General features: G+C 39.7%; 3 protein-coding genes across 6 annotated transcripts; 2 read left to right on the forward strand and 1 right to left on the reverse strand.

Annotated features, from left to right (window-relative positions):
- The first annotated feature begins 306 nt into the window (after positions 1–306).
- LOC106294051 (peroxisomal (S)-2-hydroxy-acid oxidase GLO3-like) lies at positions 307–2716 on the forward strand. Of its 3 annotated transcripts, none has more exons than XM_013729665.1 (12): positions 307–415; positions 661–800; positions 889–1013; positions 1102–1148; positions 1228–1305; positions 1387–1505; positions 1594–1651; positions 1728–1790; positions 1870–1939; positions 2023–2123; positions 2185–2289; positions 2386–2716. In XM_013729665.1, exons 2-12 carry the CDS (start codon positions 661–663, stop codon positions 2563–2565), a joined length of 1086 nt encoding a protein of 361 aa, XP_013585119.1. In that variant the 5' UTR covers positions 307–415; the 3' UTR covers positions 2566–2716. The 3 variants fall into 3 exon arrangements, with proteins under 3 accessions (XP_013585119.1, XP_013585118.1, XP_013585120.1); XM_013729664.1 differs by having other exon boundaries at positions 331–441; XM_013729666.1 differs by lacking the exon at positions 307–415 and adding an exon at positions 429–508.
- Positions 2622–10497, reverse strand: LOC106294048 (nuclear pore complex protein NUP107-like). The gene is made up of 24 exons (XM_013729659.1): positions 10256–10497; positions 9647–10002; positions 9341–9410; positions 9134–9249; positions 8937–8968; positions 8719–8844; positions 8075–8233; positions 7595–7687; positions 7314–7481; positions 7103–7201; positions 6222–6439; positions 6089–6146; positions 5921–6009; positions 5563–5688; positions 5329–5451; positions 5056–5154; positions 4762–4950; positions 4399–4570; positions 4162–4312; positions 3845–4047; positions 3486–3627; positions 3201–3361; positions 2943–3059; positions 2622–2839 (listed from the first exon to the last, which is right to left on the reverse strand). The coding sequence occupies exons 1-24, from the start codon at positions 10333–10335 to the stop codon at positions 2768–2770; spliced, it is 3219 nt and encodes a 1072-aa protein (XP_013585113.1). The 5' UTR covers positions 10336–10497; the 3' UTR covers positions 2622–2767.
- Positions 10498–10681: 184 nt separating this feature from the next.
- On the forward strand, positions 10682–12462 carry LOC106343786 (protein FLUORESCENT IN BLUE LIGHT, chloroplastic). Of its 2 annotated transcripts, none has more exons than XM_013783091.1 (4): positions 10682–10821; positions 11275–11435; positions 11584–11758; positions 11838–12462. In XM_013783091.1, exons 1-4 carry the CDS (start codon positions 10737–10739, stop codon positions 12359–12361), a joined length of 945 nt encoding a protein of 314 aa, XP_013638545.1. In that variant the 5' UTR covers positions 10682–10736; the 3' UTR covers positions 12362–12462. The 2 variants fall into 2 exon arrangements, with proteins under 2 accessions (XP_013638545.1, XP_013638546.1); XM_013783092.1 differs by having other exon boundaries at positions 10694–10821; positions 11593–11758.
- Positions 12463–12575: the final 113 nt, after the last annotated feature.

The following is a 12575-nucleotide window of genomic DNA, read 5'->3' on the forward strand; positions in this document are numbered from 1 at the left end:
GTACTGCCTAAAGTTATATTCAGACGACCTGGTAGGAGACTTGCTTCCTGAACAAAATCCATGGGGGTGGTATCTTTAAGAATTAATGTTCAGGTTTAGAGCCTAGAGTTCTCGTTGGGGACATCTGTAGTGACAGTATTTGGTTTGGATTATGTAGATAGGATAGGGAGGCCTGTAGTCTATGAGCTTGCAGCTAAAGGTGAAGATAGAGTTAAAAACTGAACTGTTCTCACACCATGAAAAACATTTCTTGAATTTCCACGTCCTCAATGGGCAAATAGTCAATTCTGTAGAGCCCACTTACATAATCATTGCAGGATCAATCATAGAGTAAGAGTTAGAGAACTATTGCAGGATCAATCAGAGAGTAAGAGTTTTTTCTTGGACACCCATACCATATCCTAAAGCTAAATAGGTGAGACCAAGCAAAGACGAACCAAGGTCTCATTTGTCTTGGTCTTTGATCTCATTTGGTTTCAGTGTTGCTTCCTTTTCACTTTTGTTTGATGTATTTGCTTGTTTCTTCTTTTTCTACACCAGTTCTATTGATTGTTAAATAATATCTATCTATGGTATTTGTATTACTCCTTGTTGGATGATCATTGGAGCCCTGACTGACTGTTTTTTTTTTTTTTTTGCAAATTCCTTTCCTTGATTTAGATGGATCAGATCGTTAACGTGAATGAGTTTCAAGAGATGGCGAAACGGGCTCTCCCTAAGATGTACTATGATTACTTCAATGGAGGAGCAGAGGATGAACACACTGTCAAGGAGAATGTGGAAGCTTTCCATCGAATCATGTAGTAACTCTAATACATCAAATATCCTTTTGGTGACATTATAATAACCTCTTGAATCTGCCGTGTACTTTTCTGCTTTGATGTTCAGGTTTAGGCCTAGAGTCCTTGTTGATGTGAGCAAAATAGATATGTCTACAAGCGTATTGGGTTACCCTATCTCAGCTCCCATCATGATAGCTCCAGTAGCACTGCTTAAGTTGGCTCATCCAGAAGGTCTGTTTTAGTTAGTATTCGTTACTTGCTGTCAACGTTATGTAATTATTGGTTTTGGAAAATGATTTGATTTTGACTTCTATGATAGGAGAAATAGCCACAGCTAGAGCTGCAGCTGCGTGTAATACGATCATGGTACTAAAAGTGTTTTGCACTGTTTTAAGTTTTCTTTAAGGTGAGGATGACATTAATATTTTTTCTCTGTGAATTTCAGATTGTATCATACATGTCTTCATGCACTATTGAGGAGGTTGCTTCAAGTTGTAACGCAGTTCGGTTTCTTCAAATATATGTAAGTACATAGTAATTTTAGTAGCTTTTATTATCCTTGTATGTACTTGTTTGGTGTAGACTTTAGGATATCTTGGTATAGGTGTTCAAGAAACACGAGATTGCTCAGATGGTGATAAGAGCTGAGAAAGCTGGATTCAAGGCCATTGTTCTGACTAATGCTCCTAGAATTGGTAAAAGGGAAGCAGATATAAAGAACAAGTAACACTCTGGAACTTTACCTTGCATGAAACTCTATCTAATAATAAAAGAAGTTTGTCAAATCATGTTTCAACTTTTTGTTCTGTAGAATGATATCTCCGCAGCTGAAGAATTTTGGAAGTTTATTTCCAACCGAAGTCCAACCTGTGAGTAGAGTTTTGAATTTAAAGTTTCATGTAAACTGAAAACCAGTTTTTGACAGTATTATAACACCTCTCTCAGATTAAAGGTTCGGGACTCGAAACCTTGTCCTCCACGGCGCTGGATTCTTCGTTTGGTTGGAAGGTATATATAATCTTGTTTGTATGATTCTATTTGTTTCGTTGAATAGTAAACACAAGAATGTGAGGGCATTCCTTATTAGGACATCGATTGGCTAAGATCTATTACGAAGTTGCCAATACTGATTAAAGGAATACTCACACGTGAAGACGGTAAGGTTCATGTCAGCATGTACCATACTATATAGAAACTCCAAGCCATATAGAAAAAATCTTTGTTTGATGGTATATGGCAGCTCTTAAGGCTGTTGAAGCTGGTGTAGATGGAATAGTTGTATCCAACCACGGGGGTCGCCAGCTTGACTATTCACCAGCTACAATAACTGTTTTAGAAGAGGTAATCTCCATCCAACTAAGCTTGCTTTAGCACAAACTGATCTTTTTTTCTGAAACTGCAGGTTGTTCATGTTGTTAGAGGGAGGATTCCGGTTTTGTTTGATGGAGGAGTAAGACGAGGATCAGATGTTTTCAAAGCTCTGGCACTCGGAGCACAAGCTGTTATTGTAAGCTTTTGAGTGTTTGGGGTTTGGGTTCTGGCAAACAATTTTTTCAGGGTACTCTCTCGGTTTGATGTAATGACACTTTGGTTGGTAATGCAGATAGGGAGGCCATTAGCCTATGCACTTGCAGCGAAAGGTGAAGATGGAGTGAAACAGGGGATCGAGATGTTGAAGAATGAGTTTGAGTTAACTATGGCACTTTCTGGTTGTCCCACCATTGGTGACATAACCAGAAACCATGTTAAGACCGAGGCTGAGAGACTTCACTCTATGCTCTGATGTCTCAAAAACTTTAAACAACTATCAAGGAAAGTGATTACTTTGCGTGGCCTTTTTGTTGTTTGTTTGTATGAAAAGACAATGAGAGGAGGGTTTTCTGAAAGATGATCAACTATTTGATAAATAAATGGTCATAAAGGGAACTTTGATCTCTCAGCTTTCAACAAAACGATCACGTTGTATATAAGTATGCTAAGTGAAATCAAGATGATGAAAGGTCCTCCTGGAGCTCCAACTGGGACAGACGATACTCTCTCTCAAACAACATAAACTCCTGCAGTTGTATTGCATCCAAATCGTTTAGATGGCTTTCACTCTTGCTAAGAATAACTAATTTGCATAAGGATGGGGAGCCTTTGATGCAGGCTATTACTAACCTGTAACTGTAGCTGACTGAATAAAGACAGAAAACCAGTTTCATCAGAAGCAACGAGCTCAATCAGTTCATCGTGATCTTCAGGTGGATTACCCGATTCCATTAGACAAACAGAAACCTGCAAGTGGTTTAGAGAGGGCAAAGTCATCAACCAGGAATATACAAGTAGGATTATGTTCAGCCTTCTTTATCAGACACTTTTTTTACATGTCCGCAGATACATATATGGAAGAGGCTAATTGCAAATAAGAGGCATTACCTGCATAGATCGAAGAACGAGCTCTGGAAGACAGCATCTCCTACAGAGACCGCGAACAATATAAGTTGCAGGTGTTTCAAGCGAGCCCTCTTTGCTTGAATACCAAGCGTCTAGGCGGGATATATCCATTGTAACACCTGCCTGGAACCGGGTAAGCTCACCTGCAGACAAGTCTCATTTTTTTATTGATGTTAAGTGATTTCAACTGGAATGAAACATCTACATATCTCCATATTTATATGGAGAAAGGAGGTAAACCACAGTGAAGAGAAATACGTTCCCAACCTTTAAATCCGGCTGCCGCAACTGCACTTAAAATACCCCCGTCATTGGCATTATGTGGCCCAAGTCCATCACCTTCAGTTGCTAAACACCGGAGCACAACCTCGATGCAGTAGCTGTCCCTTGATGAAATGGATACATTTACCTGCAGCAAAGATCAATGTAACTATGTAAGTAATACGTACCAGACTACTTTCGAGATTGTGCCACATCTTTAGAAAACACCCATTTCTATCGCATAACTATTTAAGACAAAAACTTGCGCCCAGGGTGTATGGACACTATATAGGCCTGGGTGAGGCAAGAGCAAGGATAATGAGAAAAAGAACAGATGCAACAAGAACACTGGATTAAGGGAGTACCATTAACTGACGGTCTAAAACAACTTGCTCAGTGACAGAGGCGTAAAGCGCACTCATCAATGCCGCACAAATAGTGGCATCTGGGCGCAAACATTCACCAGAAGGCAAACAGAGCATAGCAGTTGCATGCAACTCAAGGAACATATATTCTTCTGATTCGAATACATTGTCTTCGAGAAATGTCAGCCAGGGATTGTCTTTTCCTATAATATGAGGTTCAAAACTATCACATTTAACAGCATATTCAACAAATGTAAAAAAAAATAAGCATCTCGCATACAAGCCAACCATGGATTATAAAGTATAATGCCACTTACTGAGGAGCAGTAACAAAGAAGAATCCAGAGTCTCTTTGGCTGCTACTATAGCTTTCTGATTCTCCTCTTCTGATAGATCAGTGACTTCAGCATTCTCTACTTGGAATTTGAGCCAGTTGCGATATTTTGCGTCACAGGAATAATATTCATTCTATTTAAGAACATAGAGATACGTAGTTAGACAGTTAACTTTTATATCAACGGAATAACCAAAAGAAAAAGTGCAGTGAAGCCAACCCAGTCTTGGAACTCTTGCAAATTATCGGAAACATAATCCACGAGGGTGTCTGGATTTTCTGAGAGTTGCTTCAGAGGTTCAGCAAGGAAACTAAGAAGTGTGTGTGCACCCACAGGAGTTGCAGGCACCCTCCACATGGCAATTAAAGCAAACTCTCGGAAAAGTATGTTGCTGTAGGGAGGGGAAGAAGAATATATCATGAAACAGAGGCAAAAGTGAAGTAAATGGAATTGGAGACAGGCACTTAAGATATTAAAAAGAATTTCCGGTTCAATTCGTTCTCCATAAAGGAACTGAGAAAATGGATAACTGAGTTGCGAATTAGCCTACATGTGTCAGTGTGTATTGAGATTTGAGCGTACCTGTGCATCAAAGATCGCAGGAGTAGTTTGGAAGTGACATCCTTGACATCCTTTATAGTAGATGGAGGTGTAAAACAGAGCCACTGAATGGCTATGGCTTTTTGTAGACTCTGTTGACGATGCTGCTCTGCAACATCAACTGAGGGATCATATTTTGCAAGCTTGATTTCTCGGGATCTCGACAAAACCCTGTGAATGTTCCATAAAATTGCATTTTCTGAGTTTACTAGAGTAAAGTGTATCTCACTATTACCATATAGTAAACCAGGAAAAAAATCTAGACTATTTGTATACCTGTCAACTATTTCCTCAAAATTTCCTTGCGAGTCATCCACGTGAGAGAATGGCAAGTATTCCATAGCGGAGAGGAAGATTTTGTACTTCACATGTACGCTAGTTTTCAGGGTAGACGGAAACAAATGTCAAAGAATTTACATAATGCCATACACGTATAAGCAACGAGTGCTTGTCCGCAAACATAAATGGTTAGTTAATAGGATCACACAATGCAATATGAATGACTCTCTTCCGATATTTATCATCCAACAGCTAATAATAACAAATTACCTGCTATGCATCCTTAGCTCCATCATGTGTACAAAAAGTTCAATGCAGCGGTGACCAGCAAGCTGAGATGCATATATTCCTACTAGTTCTTCATGTTGTTTTGAAAATAAGAACATCGAGTACCTGGCAGCATGTCACAGATCACTTGAAAGCACACTGAACGTAATATGAATGTAAACGTATGGTAGGTATTTAAATTCCAAAAAGGCGTGGATCTAACTCGAAGTGACTCACATATGAAGAATAAGATCGCCAACATTACTGAGCTTCTCCCTGTCCTTGATTTCATCAGCAAGCATATACCTAAGAACAAGCACCACGTGGGCACCGAACTTTATCATCTGAGGATCGCCATGGGGCCTGCAAGATGCATAACATATATGAGTCAAATAAAATATATAGTTATCTTTCTTCTTTGCAATAACCAAGGAACAACAGCAAATATGCAGAAGGTATCGTCAATAAGAAACCCCTACCACTTCCCTGAGCTGGGAGTGTTTTCGTTAATTCGAATGAAATTAATCCTAACGGAAAACTATATCCCAAATTATTTTAAACAAGTGAAACTATCTATAGAAAAAATATTGATTACCTAAAATTGCTTTGATCATCTTCCAAGGGCGCGATCCATGACCATATTAAATCAAGAAGATGTGAGATATCCCCCTTCATAAGGTTCATCTGCAAAAGAAAGTATTAGGGAGGGTTACGCACAATGGTTCCTACAGCTTGACGGAAACATGTTTGGCATCTAAGATACCTGTATTTGCCGGTGCTGCTCTTTGCATCCCCTGACAACAGCTTCGTGTACCATTTCCCTATGCCAAGAAAAAACAATATGTTGGCCTGTAGCTTTTTACGGGAAAGACAAAGAAAATTTCTCATATGCGTACCCTGAATGGAGTTTCTGAAGAAGAGCAGAAAGATCACGGGGTTGTTGGTTTAGAACATGGAGCGGCCAATCTTCGGGCCCCTGACAACCATTTTGCATAGTATCAGGGCTTTCATCAAGACGGTTTCTAAACCTTTCTGCCAAGCCTGGCTTCGATTGAGCGAGTTCTAGATCAACTTGAACATCAAGCCATGATTTTGCCATCGCCCAGCAAGCTGCCTGCAGAAAAATCACCGTTGAGGCTAAGATAATGCCAATACACGCAGCACATAGACTAAGCTACTCAGTATGTTGGAAATTGTAGCAGTTTCCAGTTATTCGAAGGTTTTGCAAAGGAAGGATAAAGATGAAAACAAGTACTGCCAATATCGCATGCTGATACAAACGTTTCTATAAATCCAAAATCACTGAAAGTATATTCCCAAAAGAAGAAATCAAAGTGCGATTTGGAAACTATTTAGGCTTTTCTACTTCCAACATAACTAAAGTAGAAATGCCTTGATAGTTTTCCAAATCACACTTTGAACTCTTTTGATTATTCCCTTTGTTCTTTCGGGAATAAATATGAACGGTTTAGGAATTAGGATTTTTAAAAACATTCGTATCATATATCCATTTATTTTAAAAACATTCGTATCATATATCCATTTATAAAACAGGAACCAAATATTTTACGAGTGAAGTGATAATTCAATTCAACAGGGACACACGTACAGGGGGGGCATATATAACTTAGGAACTGAACTGATGTTTAACATAATGCTGAGAAACTTTCCATGACAACCAAGAAAACACGTTCAACTTTATAAATTCAAAAGGGTAGCCAAGGGAGTAATGTTGAAATATGCTAAAAATCGGGTTAAACAAATGTTCATGTTTTACCTCCCAATCAGTACAAACTGGTAAGATGCGGTTCAGGTTGCTACATTGGTTTGCAAAAACAGCAACTTCATGTTTGCCGCCATCCTGCTCTGTGATTTTCTTCAGAAACAATTTTTTTTAATAAGAAAAAGCATTTTTTAGTTTCTCGTAGATGGTAAAAGATAATTTAGTTCATTTAGAAAGCAGCAAACCTATTAAGAATTCGTATTACCTCTGATGCGCAGTACGAAGCCCATTTCCAAAGACGCAGCTGATTGCCAAAGCCACTTTCCAGTTCGATAGCTTGGAGAGTCCTATTTTTCCCATTCTTTATCAGTGCCTCGACAGAAGGAAACATGTCCATTCCAGAAAAAGGGCATAACGTTGCAGCTCTCCATGGCTGCCCAAGTAAAAATAAAACCCAATATTATAGCTTACACAGCAGAAAAAGGGCATAACGTTGCAGCTCTCCATGGGTGTAACTAAGAGAATTCATACACGTTGTAAAATTACCTGCCCAGCGGACCTGCAGAGATCACATGCCTCCTCTATTCTCCCAGCCCTTATCAAAATCCAAACATCCTCAAGAAGAGATTCATCTTGTTTCTGCCAAAGAAAGGTTGTTATTCAACAGCGATAGCAAGACCTTCGCAGCGTAGATATAGACATCCACAGGAAGGCTAGACCATACAAAAGAAGCAATCACAATTGCTATATTATACGCCCCAGAACAAGCAACATAGTTACATAAAACTAAGTGAGAGGACAAACTATTAATTATGAAAACCAAAAATGGGTGGCAATTCTGACACATTTTCTTTCAGCCCTCTTTATCCACAGCTCATTGCTGTGTGGGCAGTTCCTCCAACATTGTTTAATGTATACCATATATTGCATATTACATGAACAAAATATAATCAAAGGTCAAAAATGCCTACCAGCACTATGAAACATTAAACGAAACTAACTTCAACCTTAGCTGAACAGACTTACATTGTCATCAGGAAGAAGACGAGCGTGTTCACGAGTTGGAGCATCAAAGTCTAAATGGCGTACAGTGTCAGCGGTAGAGCCAGTTTTTTTGAGGTACCTTTGTGTGTGATGCCACACTCCAGCGTTAGGAAGATAGGTACCCACATGAGATCCCCGCACCTGAAACATTTACATTTCCTTGTGACTAAATTATAATCGACTGTTAATTAGCTCTGTCAATTTGAGAGTTTCATCACGCAATTATTTACCTAAGTTAAACAAAGCCCAGGAAACAGTACCAACACCCTAAATATATGGCAAGTATAGGAAACAAAAACACCTGAGTCTGATTTCAGAAGCAATAATATCTCGAGGTATTCTCTAAGTTTCTCAGATTCTATTCATATACAACCAGATCAAGCATTCTCTAGGTGGAGAACAAATACTACTAGAAAAGAAAAAGCAACAGCAAACGTTCTGTTCCACTTCTGTTCCTTGTAATCGTGATGAAAGTTAGAGTAACCACAATGCAATTAGTGAGTTTACTAATTATCCTACGAATGAGCTCTACCTAGGAATAAATGACCACATCAAACAATCAAGCATCATGCCAAAATGAGACTGGTAAAGTAATATATTGAAAAGGAATATATTAAAATAGACACCTTCCTTTCCAAATCAAGTGATTTGGAAGCTAGTTCTTCCAGCCACAGGACTATCCGAAGGCATAGCTGAGCTGTATGGTCGTTTACAACAAACTGACAAGCCTCCAAATGAGATGTTGATGGTGACTGCAGACATTAAAAAAAGTCACATAAGTCCATTCGTAAGTGTACTAGATAGGAATGAATCATTTGGAAAAGTATTAAGAAAAATGCATTACCATAATCAATTCCTCTGGAACTTCTTCAGTAGCTGCAAGAACAAAGACATATCATCAATAATACCCTCTCTAGGTAAACATGAAAGTATCACATGACACACACAGCTTTAACAGGCATCAGTAATCAAAGTGAACAAAATGCCTACACTACTCCAAATCCCCCAAGAAAATAGATAGATAGAGCTGAGTTTCCTAACCTTTTCCATATAAGTTCCATAGAAGTGACCAGGATGCAGCCTCACCAAGCAAAAGCTGAGCCTTCTGTCTCATAAGTTTATCCTCTACAACCCGATGTCTTATATCTGATCCATACCTGTACATAAGAGAAAAGGCAATGAACAAGAAAGAAAAAAACTGAAGTTGAAGAAGCTTGACGGTCAACCTCTCAGAGCCAGAAGACGTACCTAATTGATTGTGAAACATCCCTGCATGACTCCTCAAGTCTTAATATAAGATCTGGAATGGGCATGAGTCCTGCAGAACCAAGACGTCATAATTACAATAAGAGATAAACCAGACACAAATGAGACTCTAGGAACTAAGTAAAGAGAATCCTATAAGCCCAACGTTAAAATGCAAAGACAAAATAACCAATAAACAGGAACATTGCTTAGTTGAGATTTTTGAAAAAAAATGAGAACCACACACGCATGCACTACCACACTCAAATATCTGCATATTCATGTATATGTTTAATATATCATACAAACCTTGAAGAGCAGAATCAAACAGGGAAGCAAAGAGAGCAAAGGTCGTATCTCCACTCTCGGCCAACTCATCATTCTCAATCTTGCAAGCCTTCAGTGACTGACTTTCAACTCGTCGAAACGAAGCCTCATCATCACCATCCAGAATTCCAGCACTTTCCCTCTTGGAAGCAGATAGCGGAACTGCAGGTGTTCCTTGGTAAAGATCGGTGTGAAAGTTGTCAACCTCTTCTTTAATGTTTTCAAGAAGCAAGGCAGTGTTTGTTGGACTGTGGATGGAATGCCCATCATACAGTAATCTGTTCTCGCTGACATTGGGACTCGAGAATTCCTCATGTGGCGATGTAGAGTGTCTCTTCCTACATACATGAGAATCAAAGTCTAAAGCCATAAAACAAACGAGAGAATGCAAAACCTCAAACAAAGTCAATATCTTTCGAAAACAAAAAAAAAAAAAGCATACAACTTTTGCTACAAATAGCCAATGTAGACTGTGCGTGCTTACAACCAAATCAAAACCCAATCCATCTAAAAAATTCCAACATGGAGAGACAATCAAAGCTAATCGAGAATGGTAAACCAAATCGGATAAAGGTTAGTCGGGATCTTTACCCATAACGACGGAACTGATCCCTAACAGTGAGGACCTCAGGGTCGAAGTAGCTAGGAGAAGTGTCCATATCCATCTCCATTTCTCCCCCCCAACGAAATCAAACCTAGCAGAAGCGCAGCAAAGCTCGAGCGTCGATTAGGGATTTACGTTAGCTCGTTAAAAACTAAAACCCTATAAACAATCCCTCCGCCTAGTGGAAAACGTCGCCGGCGCCACTACACGGAACAGTCACGCGGCTAGATTGATTTAAAGCAAAAAAAAAAAAAGCTACTTAAAACGCCGCGTTTCAACTTTTATGCTCAGTATAAGGGTATTAGTGTAATTAAGTAAGAAAGTAGGGGTAGTTTCATAGCTGTTAATGATGACTAATTAGCGATATGATTTTGTTTTTGGATAAATAAATCTCAAACGTCGTTACAAAAACAGCCGAGCTAAAGCGTTGTCTTATCCTCCTCACTCCCCAGAGAGAGAGCTTCAGCCATGTCGGCGATTATCCGGTGCTGCTCCTCCTTTTCCGATACTTCCCGCGGCGGACCTCCGTCTCTGGGAAGATCTCGAGTTCCAGGTTAGCTCATTGTCTGGATCAGATTCCTGATTCACTGTCTCTGTTGCTTCGTCAGTGATCCTCCTCGTTCGCTAGTGAGGCCTCAGAATCTCGGAGACTGAACATGTTTTTTAGCATTTGGGGAACTGTTTGATCATCGACCAAATGCATAAGGTTCAGTGTAGTAGCAGCTTGTGTGTTACTACTGTGTTGTAAGCATGTTTCTACTCCAACGTGATTTCTTGATTTGAGATCGTTTCTTGTTCTCATTTGTATTCTTATGGGGAACTTTTTTGATACGCTTGTGGTAGCAAACGAATGTAGTAGCTTTGGATTGTGTTTGTGCATTCATGAAAGTGTTCAAGCTCGCGTCTTTCATGCTCTCTTGACATTTTCAATAAAATGGCTAATTCGTGGTCGGTTCATTTATTCATTCACTTATTTCGCCATTGATTTTTTTTTTTTTTTTTTCAGAGACGGGAAAGTTAGCTAAATCTATTGGCTACTCCTTAGTCAGAACACCTAGGGCTTATCATCCTATATTCTCCAAGATTAAACCTTTGTCTACCAAGCCCAAGGAGCATGAAAGTAAAGGAATCTTACAAACACCATTTGGCAGCGTGGAAACTTTTGAGGTATGTTGTTGAGTTCCATGATATGTAGCCATATCCAGCTTAGAAAGCTAATGAGTTTTATGTTCTTTGGATACCATTATATTGCTTGACTCAGTTTTTTTCTGCTGTCAAGTTTTTCATTATGATAGTAATAATCCTTTAGACACAGATGTGGCAGGGAATTGGGAGGCTCAAATTACCGGGGATGGCAGTGCTTTTGACAAACTCCCTTCTGATGGGTACACCACTTGAAGCTTTGGCTGCTGACATGTGTGAGCCTGAGAGCTCCATCTTCAGCATGCCATTTTTGCTGCTTGTTGCTCTTGTTGGAGCCACTGTTGGAGGTAAGTAATGTTGCCCCCTTCCTTCATGTATGCTTCTATGGACTGTTTTGATAACACTTTCCTGTGGTCCACTAACCAGGGTTGCTTGCTCGGCAGAGGAAAGGGGAGTTACAGAGGTTAAACGAACAACTACGGCAGATCAACGCAGCTCTCAGGAGACAAGCGAAAATCGAGTCTTATGCACCAGGCTTGAGTTACGCACCAGCAGGAGCTAGAATCCCAGGGAGTGAGATCATCATGGAGCCAAAGAAACATGAGCTGATCTCCAAGTTGAAAACAGGAAAGACCTTTCTGAGGAATCAAGAGCCAGATAAGGCTTTTGAAGAGTTCAAGACAGCTTTGGAACTTGCACAGAATCTCAGAGACCCCATCGAAGAGAAGAAGGCTGCCAGAGGCTTAGGCGCTTCGCTGCAGCGTCAAGGGAAGTACAGAGAAGCCATACAGTATCACAACTTGGTTTTAGCCATCTCAAAGAGGGAAGGAGAAGATTCTGGAAGCACTGAAGCGTATGGAGCTATCGCAGATTGTTACACTGAGCTGGGGGATCTCGAGAAAGCCGGGAAGTACTATGACACCTACATTGCTCGGTTAGAGACAGACTGATTCATCCGCTTTGTCTTTTTGTATGTTTGTTGTGTTCATGTCAAAATCACATAAAATGGATATCTTGATCCCTTTTATTGAATGTAATTTCGTTTGTCTTACATTCCATAGCTAAGCCTACAACTGAAGATAAAAATTTCTATAGATAACTTAAGTGAGAGAAGACAGACACACAGACAAGCAAGCTCTAGAGCAAAAAAAAAAAAAAAAAAAA

This window comes from Brassica oleracea, chromosome C5 (genome assembly GCF_000695525.1).
Source record: "Brassica oleracea var. oleracea cultivar TO1000 chromosome C5, BOL, whole genome shotgun sequence".
Lineage (NCBI taxonomy): Eukaryota > Viridiplantae > Streptophyta > Magnoliopsida > Brassicales > Brassicaceae > Brassica > Brassica oleracea.

Bases quoted from the DNA above. Each gene is read 5' to 3' on its own strand.
- LOC106294048 (XM_013729659.1), bottom strand. From the start codon at position 10,335: ATGGAGATGGATATGGACACTTCTCCTAGCTACTTCGACCCTGAGGTC. The intron at 8,969-9,133 runs GTTAGGAAACTC...TTGTTCTTGCAG, and splicing joins ATGGAACTTATATGGAAAAG to CTACTGAAGAAGTTCCAGAG. The intron at 8,234-8,718 runs GTGTCTATTTTA...TAAATGTTTCAG, and splicing joins CACTTGATTTGGAAAGGAAG to GTGCGGGGATCTCATGTGGG.
- LOC106294051 (XM_013729665.1), top strand. From the start codon at position 661: ATGGATCAGATCGTTAACGTGAATGAGTTTCAAGAGATGGCGAAACGG. The intron at 1,014-1,101 runs GTCTGTTTTAGT...CTTCTATGATAG, and splicing joins TAAGTTGGCTCATCCAGAAG to GAGAAATAGCCACAGCTAGA. The intron at 2,290-2,385 runs GTAAGCTTTTGA...TTGGTAATGCAG, and splicing joins TCGGAGCACAAGCTGTTATT to ATAGGGAGGCCATTAGCCTA.
- LOC106343786 (XM_013783091.1), top strand. From the start codon at position 10,737: ATGTCGGCGATTATCCGGTGCTGCTCCTCCTTTTCCGATACTTCCCGC. The intron at 11,436-11,583 runs GTATGTTGTTGA...CTTTAGACACAG, and splicing joins GCAGCGTGGAAACTTTTGAG to ATGTGGCAGGGAATTGGGAG. The intron at 11,759-11,837 runs GTAAGTAATGTT...TCCACTAACCAG, and splicing joins TGTTGGAGCCACTGTTGGAG to GGTTGCTTGCTCGGCAGAGG.